General features: G+C 36.4%; 2 protein-coding genes across 3 annotated transcripts; both read left to right on the top strand.

The window, feature by feature from the left end:
- Positions 1077-4550, top strand: LOC18792047 (mannose-6-phosphate isomerase 1). The gene is made up of 5 exons (XM_007222223.2): positions 1077-1772; positions 2078-2245; positions 2715-2927; positions 3378-3644; positions 3953-4550. The coding sequence occupies exons 1-5, from the start codon at positions 1446-1448 to the stop codon at positions 4292-4294; spliced, it is 1317 nt and encodes a 438-aa protein (XP_007222285.1). The 5' UTR covers positions 1077-1445; the 3' UTR covers positions 4295-4550.
- Positions 4793-12026, top strand: LOC18789623 (glutamine--tRNA ligase). 2 transcript variants are annotated; one of them, XM_007225603.2, is made up of 23 exons: positions 4794-5169; positions 5281-5331; positions 5703-5774; positions 5855-5954; positions 6248-6343; positions 6650-6711; positions 6839-6940; positions 7047-7139; positions 7574-7726; positions 7805-7860; positions 8305-8395; positions 8475-8561; positions 8847-9044; positions 9130-9228; positions 9709-9840; positions 9939-10075; positions 10186-10285; positions 10363-10458; positions 10807-10907; positions 10994-11099; positions 11217-11306; positions 11393-11522; positions 11741-12026. In XM_007225603.2, exons 1-23 carry the CDS (start codon positions 5029-5031, stop codon positions 11833-11835), a joined length of 2388 nt encoding a protein of 795 aa, XP_007225665.1. In that variant the 5' UTR covers positions 4794-5028; the 3' UTR covers positions 11836-12026. The 2 variants fall into 2 exon arrangements, with proteins under 2 accessions (XP_020419734.1, XP_007225665.1); XM_020564145.1 differs by having other exon boundaries at positions 4793-5169; positions 7574-7860.

Genomic DNA, 17281 nt, shown 5'->3' with positions numbered 1-17281 from the left:
AAACCCAAATCCTGATATCTCTGCATGAAAAGGAACAAACATTGCATGGGGAACAACTTGTTTTGTGGGGGATCTAGTTCATAATAAATAAACTTAAAATTTGGTATTAGACACAAGGTACGCTTAGATCTATTACAATTAATAGAGTTTCATTTCAACCAGCTCCAACCCAAAACTATTGAAATTATTTAGAAGCAAAATGTGTGGTGTTGTTGCCTAACTGGTTGACAGAAGATTGATAATTGATCAGGCAACAATAATGTGGCACGCGAGGTAGGGTCCATTTTGGACTCGGCCCATAATGTTGTTTTGTATAGGCTATTATTGTTATGTTTCAAGGGGCTCAAAGCGGTGGTTGCCTAATTCAGTAGAAAAACTTTCTTGAAATATGGATAATATTGTTTTGTTATTTTTGATCAATAGCACAATGATGCGTAAAAAAGTTATCTTTATATGTCATTCGTTGCATCATTCTGAAAATAACAAAAAGTGATATCCCTATTGTGTGAAACTCTTTCTTAAAAAGCCAAGACGCAAAAAAGTTGTACTTAATATAAAGCTCATGAATGATCTGCAACCAAACCCTTAAGCAAAATTCTTCGTTTGAACACCATCAACATTTCTGAAGGTGTGGTGTGGTGTTCTTTGCATGAATTATGCAAATAACTGTAAATTGTTAATTGACCTAAATAAAGTTCATAATGTATTAACCGTAACTTACAACTTTACGGGTGACGAAATTTGACACATCTGTCAATGATTTGTTAGTCTCCATGTATTATATACTTAACAGGTACAAGGTGGCAATGTGGACACATTGGGGTAAATGAACTGGGATCCATGGACACATTGGCGTAGGCCCATATAACATGTCCGTCTGTGACAGTGCCAAATGCCAAGGTCCTTTGCTGCTTGACGCTTGTACATTCCTCGTCCCACCGCCCGCATGTTATGATGTTATATGCCCTCCTTCATGCGGAAACGACATCGCACCGTTTAGGAATCTAATGAGGATGCATTTGGCATATCCTAGAAAGTGATGGTTAGATCAACAGAGATAGATAGATTGAGTTAGTACAGCTACGACCTCAATTTCATTCATCTACCAAACGCTGTCGTTACCCAATTTACCCACCGTAATATCTGCAACTGCCATTTGCAAAAGCACTTAAAACACAATCATCATAAAACCCAAACGCGGACTTTTACCAAACCGAACAGCAGATGTTGAAATATCGGGGATTCAGATCTAAACCGGATCCGACTGCATAGACCCAAACCGACCGACGCTGACAGTTTTGACTATCGATTATCGTAAGCGCTACCCTCCACATTTTACAACCGACACAGCCCCTCATTTCCCTCCATACCTTTCTTTCGATCTTCCTTCCTCCTGCAATTTGGCCCAATTGGAGCTCCTTCGTATATAGGCCCGAAATGAGAACATGGAGCCCTGGGACAAGAACATGAAGAAGAAGAGGAAGCGGAGCCGGAGGCCCGTCAGGCTCAGATGCTCCGTCAAGAATTACGATTGGGGCATTGTCGGCCGCCATTCCAAGGTCGCCAGGCTTTTCGCGCTCAATTCAGGGTCGGATATCGACCCCGCCAAGCCCTACGCCGAGTTCTGGATCGGGACGCATGAATCCGGGCCGTCGTATGCCGATTCCGGGTCGGAGCCCGTGAGCCTCAAGGCCTGGATCGCTCAGGATCCCAGTGTGCTTGGGGACAAGGTTGTTGACAAGTGGGGTGCTGATCTTCCCTTCTTGTTCAAGGTATGGTTTCCGCGTTCTCTATTTGTTTGCTGAGAAAATGCGGACAAAGAAAGGAAAATTGCATTATGTTCAATTTTCTTGGGAATTCAAAACGAGTGTGTGCTTGTGAATTCAATTTTCTCGAAGCTGAACACTTGCATTATGTTCTTTCTTTTGGTCAAACGCATTATAAATCTGAGATTTAGAACTTTCTCCGCAAAATGTTGGTAATTTTATTTTACTGCGTGGACCTTAATTTTGACTGGATGAATCTGTTTAATTGGTGCTCCAAGATTATGGACTTTGGGTTTATTGTGGGATTTTAGGTACTTTCGGTTGGGAAGGCTTTATCAATACAGGCTCATCCGGATAAAGAACTAGCTAGGGTGCTGCACAAGTTATACCCAAATGTTTACAGAGATGACAATCACAAGCCTGAAATGGCATTGGCATTGACAGAGTTTGAGGCTCTTTGCGGGTTTATTAGTGTCAAGGTAAGACAGAAATCATCATTTGGAGGTCATTTGGTTTGTATTTTTGTTGGGCATATTTGTATTGAATATGATCATAACTCTAAGGAGGTAATCATAATAATATACTACTTTAAAACTTCTGCAAGGATGTCCTTTGCTGCACATTTTATCAATTTCATGTAAACTGTGAGTTATAGGTGCTATTGTTCAGATCCTTAGTAATGGAGCATAAGCTCTGCCTCTGCTTTTAGTTGTTACTGCATGTCATGATACAGAGCATGTTGCAATCAGTTCCACTGTAAGAAGGAAATTGTCGCAGTTGAAATCAATAGATAAAGACTTGGTTTGAATAATACATAATGAAATCCATAAAGAAACCTGTTTACGATTTCCCTTGATTTCTCATTCTCCTTGTACTTATCAAACAATTTATCATTTCTCATACTCCATCTGATTTGCATGTACTTATTGCGTGTTTTATATATTCCAGGAGCTAAAAGACATGCTTAGTAGTGTTCCCGAGATTGCAGAGTTGGTTGGGGTTGGAAATGCAGAGAGAATTTTACTTGTTAATGAGCAGCATGAGAATGGGAAATCAAAAACGGATTTAGAGTCCATCTTCAGTCGAGTTATGTTACTAAGTAAAGATACAATTTCTGAGATGATATCTAAACTGAAAAGGCGTCTTAATCTAGAGAAAAAGGTAATTTGAAGTTATGTTCGTTGTATAAAGTTTTAGTGCATATTTTTATTGTTGGCATTAAAGTGATTCTTTTCTTTAATCATATTGAAGGATGTAACCAGCAATAACTAAAATCGCAGTTTGATGTTGGGCTATTGATACAAAATATGAAAGCTCTAAGAGCTTCCTTTTGGAAGTGCTAAATAGATGTAAATATAATCTAGTCATCGACCACTGGGGTTAAAAACAGATGACGATTCCAACTAATTTTGTTTAGATTTCATGGAAAAAGTGTAAAGTATGGTGGTGTTTCAATTTAAGACTTGTCAAGAAATTTGAAGTGATAGAGGAACATTGTTGTTTTAATCGTCAGAATAACTGAAGTGCCATCATTATCCACCATGTTCATCTTGACTGCATCACTAGCTTTTTTTTTTTTCAATTACCATATTTTCTCCTTCGTTGGACCAGAAAAGGCAATTGACGGTTAAAGAACAACTGGCACTCAGATTGGAGAGTCAATATCCAGCTGATGTGGGTGCAATAGCAGCATTTTTTCTTAACTATGTGAAGCTGAACCGTGGTGAAGCAATAAGTCTTGGGCCAAATGAGCCCCATGCATATATTTCTGGTGAATGCATTGAGTGTATGGCAACTTCTGACAATGTTGTTCGTGCCGGCCTTACCTCAAAACCACTGGATGTCCAAACGCTTCTTTCTATGCTTAAATACAGACAGGTAACAAAAAAATTTGATTCTAGACTTTCCAGATTGTCTTTCCTTTTCTAGGGGCATGCTCCGTCTGTCACTTTTGTCCAAGAACATTAGATTTATGCCATCCATCAGTGATTGGCTGGATATTGCCATCACGTCTTTTGGAGGAGATGGGCGTTTTAAACCATGTTTGTTTTTGTTGCATTATTTTTTTCTTTCTCACAACTCTTTTCTCTCTTGTACATATGTGCTGAATGTCATATGATGGGGATATTTTACTCTACTTTGTTTTAGTGTCAGCTACTTCTAATCTGTTTTCTATTGTTTTGCAGGGTTCTCCTGAGATTTTGCAAGGGGTTCCTTTGAATCCATACACAACAAGATATCTCCCACCTTTCGAAGAATTCGAAATTGATTGCTGTAATCTTCCTCAGTCTGCAGCGGTAATTTTTCCCTCAGTCGTAGGACCATCCCTTTTCCTATTCACTGCTGGGAAAGGACATTTTGATGCAGGTCTGCCCGAGGATGATATGGTGAAGGAGGGGGATGATATAGTCGAAGAGGGTGAGGTTTTCTTTGTGCCTGCCAACACGAAGATTATCATTACTGCCAAATCAACAGAACTGCAACTGTATAGGGTGGGGGTGAACAGCAAAATTTATAGGGATTTGTAGTCTGCAATTACGTCAAATTCTTACATTTCTTTTTTGGATGAAGAAAAAATGCGGACCAGGGTTTTTATACAATCACATCTTTATGTAATATTTGCTCCTTTATTCTTTTAATTTATTTATTTATCGTTTTCAATTCATATAATTCTATAACTGGTGTAATGATTTTCCAAAATTTTGTATTTTCGATGTTGTATGTAAGTTTCAAAGATTAACATTTGGATGGAATTACGAATTGTCCCATTAGTTTTGTTTAAAATAGCTTATTTTTGTAATCCATGTTAATTTTTTATGGTTGAAATATTTTTATGAGGACATGAAAAAAAAAAGAAAAAAAGAAAAGAAATTCGGTAATTGCTTGAAGCCCAAGTTGGGTTGGGTTGAATGAACTGCTGTATAGGGTTGGGTTGAAACAGTAATTGCTTGAAGCCCAAGTTGGTGACGATGGGTCAAACGTCAAATGAGAGAAAGCAGTCGGAGTTTAAGACAACGCGTCATTTTCTGCAATAACAAGTGGAGGGTTAACTTAAGCCCAGAAAACGGAAAAACCACAGAATCTCTCTCATCTCATCCCATCACAGTACGCTGCAACGAAACTGATTCCCTCCATCCACCACTGCTTTGTCTGCTTGGCTCCCAGGACTTATTTAGGGTTTTTTCTTTCTAATATATAGCTTTGCCAGCTTCCCGCACACACTTACTCCGAAGATCCAGAAAGGTCCTTTCCCGTTTTAGAAATGCCAGGCAAGGACGATGGCGGCTCCGATAAGGAGAAGAACCTGGAGCTCTTTTTGAAGGTCGGGTTGGATGAGCGAACGGCCAAAAACACCATCGCCAACAACAAAGTCACAGCTAATCTCACTGCTGTCATTCACGAGGTACTCGATCGTTGTTGTTTTTTATTTTTTCATACTGAAATTTCATTTTTCTTGTCTATAAACCTTGAGTTTATTTATTTATTCTACTAATTTGTTCTTGAATAATTTCAGGCCGCAGTTACTGATGGATGCAGTCGAACTGTTGGTAATCTCCTGTATACGGTAAGTAGTTTACTTTTAAGCCATCTGTTAACGTTTCTGCTTAAGATATTAATCCAGTGATTGTTAGTGTAATTTCTAGTCTTGGAGAAGTTACTTTGGCCTCCCTTGTTTCGAAATGGGTAAGAAAAGTTTTGTGGATTGGAAGTTCTTGAATGCATGTTTGAAAACTATTACAGCCGCTATTTTGAGTTCAATCCTTGAGCGAAATACGCTCGAGTAAAATTCTCAGAAAGAAGTTTCTAAAGTCTACCAATCAGCATAAATTTTTTCCTTAAAAAGTTTTAATTTTTGGTGAAACGCCTCTGAGAAATGAGATGTTTTCATTCCAATCAATAATTTTTTGTGCACTGGTGTTCTATCATCTATGGCAGGTTGCCACGAAGCACCCAGCAAATGCCCTTCTGCATCGCCCAACGTTGGTGCAATACATTGTATCATCGAAGGTTGGTGAGCATACCTTCTTAATGTTTTAAATTTAAACTACGTACCTTCATCAAATCCTTACACAGTTTCTCTTTTCCAGATCAAAACTCCAGCCCAGTTAGAAGCGGCGTTTTCATTTTTTGCAACTACAGGGCCAGAGAATTTCAAACTAAGCGAATTTGAGGAAGCATGTGGTGTTGGTATGGTTGGGTCATCTAGCTTTCTTTGTTTTTTTTTTTTCCCAGTTACAAAGGGTCATCTATTTGGACATAAATTGAGCAGTAGAATGTTCAATGAGGACTTGTTACATAATGCTTTATATCTGGCATTTAATGCAAGTTCTTACTCTTTCCCTTTATCCATTCTGCTAGTAGTCGCATTTGACTTCATTGAAGGTTACAGTTTCTAAGTTTGAATCAATTGTATCATGTTAGTTATCCTGATTCCTGTCTAAAATTATAGACATTGATAACCTCATTGCTTTTACGAGCAGGTGTTGAAGTTTCAGTAGAAGAAATAAAACAAACTGTTAATGAGGTTTTTGAAGAGAATAAGACTGCAATTTTGGAGCAGCGCTACAGAACAAATGGTTAGTCACACACACACAAACTCACAACCAAGAAAACGTTATGTTATTGTAGGAGAACATGCATACGCCAGACATTCATACTATGTTTTGTAAATCCATAGAGAACCCTATCATGTTACGTTATCATAAACTCTTGGAAGTTATTCCATATCAAGGGAAAAATATATGATACACAGAAACATTCATAATTCCATAGATTGGTTGATTTGATCTGGCTCATGGATGGTTCTTTAAGCATCAGAGTTACTTTTAGTCAACATTCTGTTTGAAACTACTAAACTTCACATTCTGTTGTTTTGTCTCTAGTCGGTGATTTATTTGCACATGTTAGGAAGAGGCATCCATGGGCTGATCCAAAAATTGTCAAGGTGATCATATTTTGCTTCCTTTGAACTTATTTTTAAATAATATTTCTTCGTTTAATAGAAAAAATCAGTGACAGGCAAACAATTTTCGTACTAAAACATTTCTGACTGCGATATCTTTCTGTGACAGCAATTCATTGATGAAAAATTGCATGAGTTACTTGGTGAAAGGACTGCAGCAGATAGTGAAAAGGTTCCTAAAAAAAAGAAAGAGAAGCCTGCTAAAGTAGAGGTTAGCATTTCTGCAATGTTTGTTCATTTTGCTTGAAATGTTTTGGGAGATGACTGAAGATCTCTCTCTCACTGCGTCTCCTCCCCCTCCCCTTCCACTTGTGTAGGAAAAAGCCATTGCTGTTTCTACTCCCGAACAGCCATCTGAAGAAGTTCTTAATCCATTTTTGATATTCCCTCAACCGGAGGAAAATATTAAGGTATGTTATTCCCAATTTTTGTTTTTGTTTTTCTTGTATTACGACATTCTTCCAACATACAGGCTTTTATTGAGATTCGGACAAAATACTGAAGAAACCAAAGAAGTCATTTTTATGTATTTTCTTAAATAGAGGGTATTTTTATTGTTTGTTATCGACTTTGCCTTTGGTCTTTTCACCAACCATGGGTTGTTTTTATGATTTTCCAAATCATACTTGGTAGGATCAAGTTTTTATGATTTTCCAAATCATACTTGGTAGGATCAAACTCATGCTTTTATCATGTTCATTTTGACTTACAAGTATGACATATTTGTGAATCCTTACTTTTTTTGTTGTCGTATTGAGTTGTGAGCTTGCCTTCCACGTTATCATATGCAGCTTTCTGGAAGCAATTGATTAAGACATTTTGTTATTCTGTTGTCAATTTTCAGGTGCATACTTCAGTTTTCTTTAGTGATGGATCTATTCTGAGATGTTGTAACACAAAGGAACTGCTTGAGAAACACTTAAGTGTGACCGGAGGGAAAGTTTTGACCCGCTTTCCTCCTGAACCAAATGGATATCTGCATATAGGTCATGCCAAGGTAAATATACTTATGTGTTCTAGGCTAGATTCTTTGTCTGTGGTTGTTCCTCATATTATAACCGTAATTTTTGGTCAGGCAATGTTTATTGACTTTGGCCTGGCAAAAGAGAGAGGTGGAGGCTGCTACCTGCGGTGAGAGTCACTCCATGTTAACTTTTTTTAGTATTGTTTTTCTTTTCATTTTCCAGTGAGAAGGGGAAAAATTAGAATAGACATGGAAAACATATAATTGATTATTTTTATATGGGTTGTCGATGCCAACTTTATAAGATGGCATATGATGTACTATTTGTAGTATTGCTGAAGAAGATCCAGTTTCCTGTTTGCAATATCTCAAACCAAGAGATTGTTTTCTGGATTATTTCTTATTGTATATAGTCAGATATAGCATAATTACTCCAACTGTTATAACAATACACTAATTGTGCCAGGATAACATATTTCAACTAATGACTGTTGCAGAAGTTTATAATCTTCCTTCAAATTTTCTAATTGCTCTTTAACTTGAAAAATAAAAAGAAATTTCCATCTGCCATTGTTTTTTGAGAATTGATTCCTACTTTGTGTCACTTTTAGGTTTGATGATACAAACCCGGAAGCTGAAAAGAAAGAATATATTGATCATATTCAGGAAATTGTAAAGTGGATGGGTTGGAAGCCCTACAAGGTAAAAAAGTTGGTTGGTACATCTTTTGCCGCTTTGCCTTGTTTCTTTGTGGTAGTTGACATCTGTTGGATTTCTGCAGATCACTTACACTAGTGATTACTTTCAAGATCTGTATGATTTAGCAGTGGAGCTCATACGAAGGGGTCACGCTTATGTTGATCATCAGGTTTTGTTCAAAATTTATTTGAAATTTATGTGAAAATTTTGGAATATTGTGTTATATGATGTGAGCATTTGGTTCTCTACATACTTTACAAATCCTCTGTAGAATGTAGTTCAATATCGCCACTCCATGCTCGATCATGGATTATATATTGCTGGCTAAACCTTTAAACTTTCAGTGATACAATCAATTGATTAACATTTCAACTTTGCAATCATGAGTTTGGTTTTATTTACTAATCAACGTTGGTTTGAGAAAGATTCTTACTTTTGTTAATATTGGTTTTAGACACCTGACGATATAAAGGAGTACAGGGAGAAAAAAATGAACAGCCCTTGGAGGGACAGGCCAATTGCAGAATCATTGAAACTTTTTGAGGATATGAGACGAGGCCTGATTGAAGAAGGCAAAGCAACCCTTAGAATGAAGCAAGACATGCAGAGCGATAATTTTAATATGTATGACCTTATTGCATATCGTATCAAGGCAAGTGTGGACCTTAAATAATACTTTTGATTACTCAAGCTCATGGACGTTCTCGTTATTATGTGTGAAATTTTATTTTTTTTAGTTTACTCCTCACCCGCATGCTGGAGACAAGTGGTGTATCTATCCAAGTTATGATTATGCTCACTGCATTGTGGATTCTCTTGAGAATATCACACATTCGGTATGCTTTTTACCTTTGGTTAATATTCTTTCCTAAGATATGATTGTGGTATAATTTATGATCTTCCCAAATCTGTAACAAAAAGTAAATAAAAAATTCATGCCTAATTTATCTGAGGAACTTTTCTTTTTAAGAACAAACATAGAAAGCATCACTTTTAGGTTTCTCTCACAAAAAAGAAAAATAAGCTATACTCTCAGGGGCTCAATTCTGAAGTAGTTGCGCATATTATGCGTTTTTGTTGCTCAGTCTCATACTCTCTTTGACAGAAGTGATAAGTTACATAAAGATGTAACCTGCACATTCTGTATCTGGTGTGAACCCTGCAGAAACTCTGAAATCTAGAGTCATCTCCCTCCCTCCCTGTGTGTGTTATTTTTCATTATTATTCAAATGTTGATGATTGAGTCTTGAGATCGAGGGCGTATATGTTGCCCTTGAGATTGGTAACTTTAATCATCTTGTTTATCAATATGGCAGCTGTGCACACTTGAATTTGAAACACGCCGTGCTTCATACTACTGGTTATTGCACGCACTTGGAATTTATCAACCATATGTATGGGAATACTCACGACTGAATATCAGTAACACCGTTATGTCAAAGCGTAAGGTGAGTCAACTGCTGAACATATGTTCAGCGTTATAATGTATAATGTAGATTTGCTATCTGTCAGCTTTTACACTTAACAATTACCTTTTATGTTGCAGTTAAATCGACTGGTGACAGAGAAGTGGGTTGATGGTTGGGATGACCCACGTCTTATGACACTGGCTGGTTTACGACGTAGGGGTGTAACATCTACTGCAATAAATGCTTTTGTTAGAGGAATTGGAATCACTAGAAGGTTCGAATATGTCTGTGTGTGTGTAATGTGTATTAATCCTGCTTTTAGTTCTCACATTTTATAGTGCTAATTCATTATCACAAATGAATTTGTGGTTCCTTCTGCAACAGTGATTGTAGTATGATACATTTAAGTCGCCTCGAGTATCACATAAGAGAGGAACTAAATAAAACAGCTCCTCGCTCAATAGCTGTGCTACATCCCCTCAAGGTGTGTATCTTGTTGGCATTGCTTTTCTCTTGATATTTTCAATCCATCTGTGTATGACTGATCAATTCTTATCTAAGGTGGTTATTACTAACCTGGAAGCTAAAACTACAATGGATCTAGAAGCAAGGAAATGGCCTGATGCTCAGACAGATGATGCATCTGCTTTCTACAAGGTAACCTTGGATTTCACAGATCAATATGATTTGTAGAGGTTAATGCTGAGATACAAGATTTTGAACATTTTTCATGGCAGCTTAACGTTTTGTATGTCCATAAGTTCTGTTACTCCAATGGTATTTGGTTCCATGTTATTAGACGAATGATTATAGTATTCGATTACTCTTGGATAGATTTTTTATGTGTTTGTTACGTCCAAAATGAATAATTTAATATAAAATCCTGAGAATCGCTTTTGTTTTTGGCCTTTTTGCTAATATCACTTTGTTCTTTTTAATAAATGTCGGCCCGAGCTTTTGGTGTTTTAGTTGTCACATAATTCTTTTTATTTGCCTTCACAACAGGTCCCCTTTTCCAATACTGTTTATATTGAGAGGTCTGATTTTCGGCTTAAAGATTCAAAAGATTACTTTGGGCTTGCTCCAGGAAAATCAGTCCTACTCAGGTATGTATAGATTACAAGTTTTTAGTTTCCTTTCCACTTTAGCAGATTGGGGCAGCATAGTGAGAATCTTATCTTTGTGGTTGCAGGTATGCGTTCCCTATTAAGTGCACAGATGTCATATTAGCTGATGATAAGGAAACTGTTCTTGAGATACGGGCTGAGTATGATCCTACAAAGAAGACAAAGCCAAAGGTCTATGATCTATCTGTTGTGCTGGAATTATGAATGTTGTTTGATGCTTGGATATACTACGCTCTGATGCTTCTTCTTAGTTACTTTTTGTTTCTTATTGGTCAATCTATTCCACAGGGGGTGCTTCATTGGGTTGCTGAACCTTCCCCAGGAGTTGATCCACTCAAAGTGGAAATCAGATTGTTTGACAGACTGTTCCTTTCAGAGGTTGGCCATCATTACTTTTTAAGACCCCGACCCCTCCTCTCTGAAAATCTTTCTGAATCTAATGTGTGTGTGTGTGTGTGTGTCAGAATCCTGCTGAGCTCGATGATTGGCTTGCTGATCTGAACCCACAATCCAAAGTGGTAATACCCGATGCATATGCTGTGCCCTCACTTCGGGGTGCTGTTGTTGGGGACACATTTCAGTTTGAAAGGCTTGGTATGTTCCTGCATTGACTTATTAATTTTTTTATTATTTATTATTTATTTTTACTTCAGCTTCATTTTATAGAATAAATAAATAAATAGGCACACTCTGCATGAGACAAATGAATCCTTAGGTGATATTCTGAATGTAATTCAATTCTATTATGCCGTAGTCAAAAGAAAGTATCTTATTGCAAATCTGTCTGACATTGTATGTTTCTTCCGTTGCAGGCTATTTTTCAGTCGATAAAGATTCGACTCCTGAAAAACTTGTGTTTAATCGTACCGTGACACTGCGAGATAGCTATCATAAGGGTGGGAAGTAGGGGTGTTAGTCGTGGAAATCAGAGTGGAGAGGAATGTGGGAAGTGGTTTTTGGCAGCAAGAAGTAACGTGTTTTGAATATTTGTGGTATACAGTTGACATCGTTTTGAACCAACCAATTATATTTTGTGTATATTGAACCAATTATACGACAAATTCATATATACAGTCGGTCGAGATGGTTTTCATGGAAGTCTGTTCACCCGCGTTTTCAGTGTTTTGCATTGTTGTCGTCGTAATTATTAGGATGCGTCTAGGATAGGAGCTTCTAGGTGTTGGTGTTTACAAAATGCATGGGTGTTCATAACGTTGCCTTTCCTCGACCCAAAAACCAAAAGATATTGCATTTCAAGTCTGAAAAAGAAACCAAACTACATTCAGTCAAAAGTTAAAACGTAAACTGTAGACAGATCGTAAAGAATTGACTAGAAAGATTGAGGTGATTGAATTTGAAGTTGTACAATGAAGAAGGAAAGTTACGTTGTTGCTACGAAAGCTGATAAAAAATCAAGTGACCTTGTCTACTTGTCTTGATGTCAAACCAACAATATACAACTGTTGACAGCCACATATTATTGTGAATGTTGAACGGAGAAGAATATCAACCTTGACTATATGAAATGAAAGGATTTTAAGACATGCCTGTTAGCAAGGGCCATGAAACTGCTAAACAAACAACCTCCTAATTCCACAAGTAAACAAAGTTAATGATTTTATGCTAAAAAAGGGAAACCACAAGTGTCGGCTCTTTCTAGTTAGTGATTGATCAGTGGGGTGGGGTGCCCTTAAACTTGATTAAAAGACGCAATAAAAAAGTCTTGTTGAGTGTTGAGTCTTGTTGACACTCACACATTGAACACAAGACGAGTAAGAAGAAAAGTAAAAGGTGCAAAAATGAGGTGAGGTGGGCTAATAGGAAAGAGTTCAGTCTGTTTACGCTTACTTGTGAAAGCGAAAGATTGATATGATTTGATTGAGATTTGATATTGAAAGAATAAAAGTGACAACCATATTCTGTTTTCCCATCATCCATTCTAAATCTAAGGTTCCGTTCCATCCAGGAGAGCCTCACATGAAAATTTAGCCACCATTTTGGGTCACATGCTCTGCTCTGCTGCCTCTTTTTAAAAAGATTACCGTCTCTCATCTCATCATCTCACTACTATTAGTCCTCTCTCTCTCTCTCTCTCTCTCTCTCTCTCTCTCTCTCTCTCACCCACATTTACATTTCACACAAACTTTACCATGAAAAACATGCAAGAATTAGATACTCATCATCACCCACTAGAAAAGATCCATACCCTACCAGTCTAGCTAACAGCTTTCCTAGTTTTTATATAGCTTAGCTTACCAGTGACCCGTGTTATATAGAATCAAATTGTTGTTGACTGAAGTTTGTAAAAATAAACAGGAATATGTAATCATATGGTTGGTTCCATTCCATGATCATTCCATCCAGAACATGATCATAATTTATTCTGTGCGTGACTTGTAGTAGAAATAGAAAAGCCCCTTTCAAGCCTAGTTAAAAATGGGTTATATTTTTCAACCTTACTGTAGATTCTGTATTATTTTTCTTCCTCTGTTTCTGTTTGCCGACGTCGCTGCTTGTTTGATACAGTTTTTCATATTCAAACATTTTTGTTTTACCCTTTAGCTAGTCATTCTCAACTGTCATGTCGATGACAACGTTTTCCAACTAGACAACAAACTCTCTCTCTCTCTCTCTCTCTCAATTCATTTGTCTCCAGGTTTTATCTGCATCCTTCTAGTTCATTTTGGCATATTCGAAGCACTCTTCTTCTAACTTATTGATAAGGGCCCTGCCCCTTTTTTACAGCATTTTCATTGCAATATCATAAAATAATAAGAAGAAGAAAAAAAAAGAAAATGTAAACAAGGTGTGTGGTGTATGTATCGGATATCCATATCCACAATTAAGATGTGACTCCACTTTTGTTGCTTTGAGTTTGAGTTGTCACTTCAATTTCTTGGATTGACTGCACACTTAATGCAACGTCAAACAGCATCTTAATCATGCAGTTTAGTTTTGTTTCAAATCACAGACTGCGTTGCTAACAACAGAACAATCATTGTTGAAGATACAATTAATTCATGATGTCCTATCCAATCCATAAACACTACATTTCTTCCGATCAACACAGAATTATCCACAAGACTTAGAGGGTGTATTCAATTGAGATTTTAATAATTAGGATTATAAAGCGTTTAAAAAGATTTTAAAAATTCAGGTATATTTAATTTGGATTTAAACAAACTCTAAAAGAGGTTTTACAAGTTTGGGTGTATTCAATTCCGACTTATATGAACTTTTAAAAAGTTCATTCAAATACGGGTGTATTCAATTAGGATTATAAAAAAGTTGAATCAAATCTAAGTGTATTCAAAAAGTCATATATTTGGAAGGATTTCATTAAGTGATAAATTTTCGTAGGTTTTAAGGGGAGAGCTATAAATAACAAAGGCCATAATAAATCCAACCTCCCCCCTAAGTATTTCATCAGACGTTTTTCTCTCTGAAACAGAAGACATTATGAATTTGGGGTTAAAGTTTATTCTTGTTTTTAGGGTAGAGTTTGGGATTATAGTTTATGCTTGTTACTAGGGTTTCCGTTAAACATAATTTTATTTCATGTTGTTGAAGGAAAAGATGTTATGAATTTGGCTTTTTATTTCATGTTGGTACAAATCAAGTATCAGAACATCTCTTGAAATTGGATCACCATTAGATACATTGACAGCAATGCTACTATATAGATAAATTTACTTTTTATTCTTTCCATCTATTTTATTTATTTATAATTTGTTACATGTATTATTAACAAAGACATTGATAGGGAGGAGTTTAATAAAGTCATGGCTTTGATGAGATCTCAAAGCAAACAAAACAAGGATGGCCATAGGCTCAAGGTTTTTTAGAAGACGGAGGCCTACTTAAGCACTTCTTTGGCGAAGACGGCAAAAAAAGTCTCACACATGAAACATTTGAGTTTTTTTCCTCTGGCAGTCGGCTAATCTTTTCCCATTTGTTTTTCTTCTATCTATTTTTGAATTTGAAGTCTGGAATAAAAGCCATACAAATCTTAAGAAAATTTATTAAAAAATTATATAGAAGTCTTCTGAAAGTCTATCAAGTTCTATATGAATTCTAAAGTTCCATCAAGTTATATGAAAGCTGGCACTTAAACAAAATATTTTTAAACGCTCTAGAATCCTAATTGAATACACCCCCCCTTAATGTAATGGATTTTAGCCGGAGTTGTAATTATATGACTTTACTATGATTTTAATATATTGCAATTACATAATTTTACTTATTATTTTAATTCACTTAGGATTTTACTTATATTTCTATACAAGCTTGAACTCTATTCACATAAATACATAACCTGAAGGCATATACCAACCATTACACTATGTACAAGGAAATATCATGATTGTGGCATGGGAACAAGTTAGAGCTGAATCAATAATGTAGATAGAAAATCATCACGAATATGTGAAGTGGTCCAGAGTGCCACCCAAGTAGTTGTGCCTTTACACCCACAGTTCTTGAAAAATCACTTCGACAACTATTTGTTTCATCGGTTCAAATTTTGAAACAGTTCATGAGTTCAGATTAATATTATATGATGACTTCTTAACATATGTGCTTTTGATATTTTCATCCCCAAAAAGTAGGAGATTCTGAAAAAAGTACCAAAAAGATAAGAAACTTGTCTACAAGGAAAGAAGAGCCATTGAAAAATGCCCATTAACTCCCAGAAGAGGCAATATCTTCTCTCTTGTTAATGTTTCTTTATTGTCTCTCTTATGAAAAGTTTTTTTTTTTTGGGGGTATAGTAGAAAGCACGAAAAAAATAGTGGGAAAAAAGAGAGTATGAGAACATATATGAGAATTAGGCATAGGAGGGTGGGATTTGTTATGTGATTTGGTATTTATATCACACACTCAAAAGTCTTACACAATACACCATTTAATGAAATACATTAAAATAAGTAATTTTTTTAATACACTTTTTCTTATCTTTTAAAAGTCCTAATTGAATACCACCGGACTTGTATTGAATACCACAAGACTTTTATTGGTTACTTAAAAATCATATTCCGGAGAGTACTGAATATTTATTCATAATATTTATAAGGCGTTTGATATTGTTTCGAATAAATAATCTGACTATGTTATGCTGTGTTTGATAATCCAATGGATAACAGCATATCAGACTATTTTTTTAAAGTTCTTTGATAATTTATGGGATCATCATTCCCTTGATCCAATTTCCCATTTTACTTGGCAGAATTCCCTCCTTCAGTCATAGCCCCCACTGATCCTTGGACAGCCTCAAATCCCACAACTACAACATTCATGCCTTCCACCAAAGAACAGCCTTAGAGCATGTCCACCCCAAAAGGCTAAGGCAAGGGCAAAGGCAAGGCAAGGGCTGCTACTATTCACGTGAATAGTGGCAGCCTTGTCTTTTTTGGTTTCACCCCAAAAGGTAAGGGCAATGACAAATACTATTTATTGTACTTTATTTCCTTTGTAAAAAAAAAACTTTAAATCATTAATTATGATAAGCTTTTTAGATAATATAAATATTTTTTTTTCCAGAATAATATTGGTAAGTATTTATAGAAAAATTTTCCAGAATTTTTTGATATTTTTTTAAGCTAAAAATTGGACAGCCGTTGGATTGGGCAATATTTTTTGATCGAAGACTCCAGGAGAAGCCACGTGGCTTAAAACCGTTGGGTTATGTGGGCTGGTGGGTCAGAGCTGACGTCACACTAACGTCAGTAGCCCGAGGGCAACAGCCTAGGCAGGATTTGCCCGTGGGCTTGCCTGGGCTGGTGGGACCCAGGACTTGCCCGAGCTGAATTGTTTGTGCTGGAAGTCCAAACTTCACTTGGGGGGACCTGTTGCCCTGACAGGCCTGCTGCGGTGAACTTGCTCTTATAAACCGAAAGTCCTGATATAAAAGGCAATATCATGTTATATGAAGAAAAATAATGAAAACCAAGTCAAAATCTAGATTTGAATAGAAATTCAGTAGTGCATGAGCAACTAAAAGCTTCATAGATCATTCAAACACCAAAAGAAAAGATGCTAAACCCAGATCATAAAATTAAACAAATACAAAATTACCCAACATTCAAAAGAGCAAGGTCAATGTCAGTGCAGCCTTTATATGCATTCAATTTACGATTTTTTAAATGAGTGCTGTTATTTCCACCCTCCTATTCTATTTCCCCACTTACTTTATCTTCTTACCCACTATATAAATTTGAAAAAACACAATTTTATCTTTCCACCCACCATTATTCCTAACATACCCTTTAATTATTAATTCAAGCAAATTCTCTCTCATTTGTTTCTTGATGAGATACTAACCTGCAAGACAAATAAATTGGAAATAAATTAAGAAT

This window comes from Prunus persica, chromosome G1 (genome assembly GCF_000346465.2).
Source record: "Prunus persica cultivar Lovell chromosome G1, Prunus_persica_NCBIv2, whole genome shotgun sequence".
Lineage (NCBI taxonomy): Eukaryota > Viridiplantae > Streptophyta > Magnoliopsida > Rosales > Rosaceae > Prunus > Prunus persica.
Note: the sequence above shows the minus strand (reverse complement) of the source record. Positions and strands in the feature narration are given on the sequence as shown.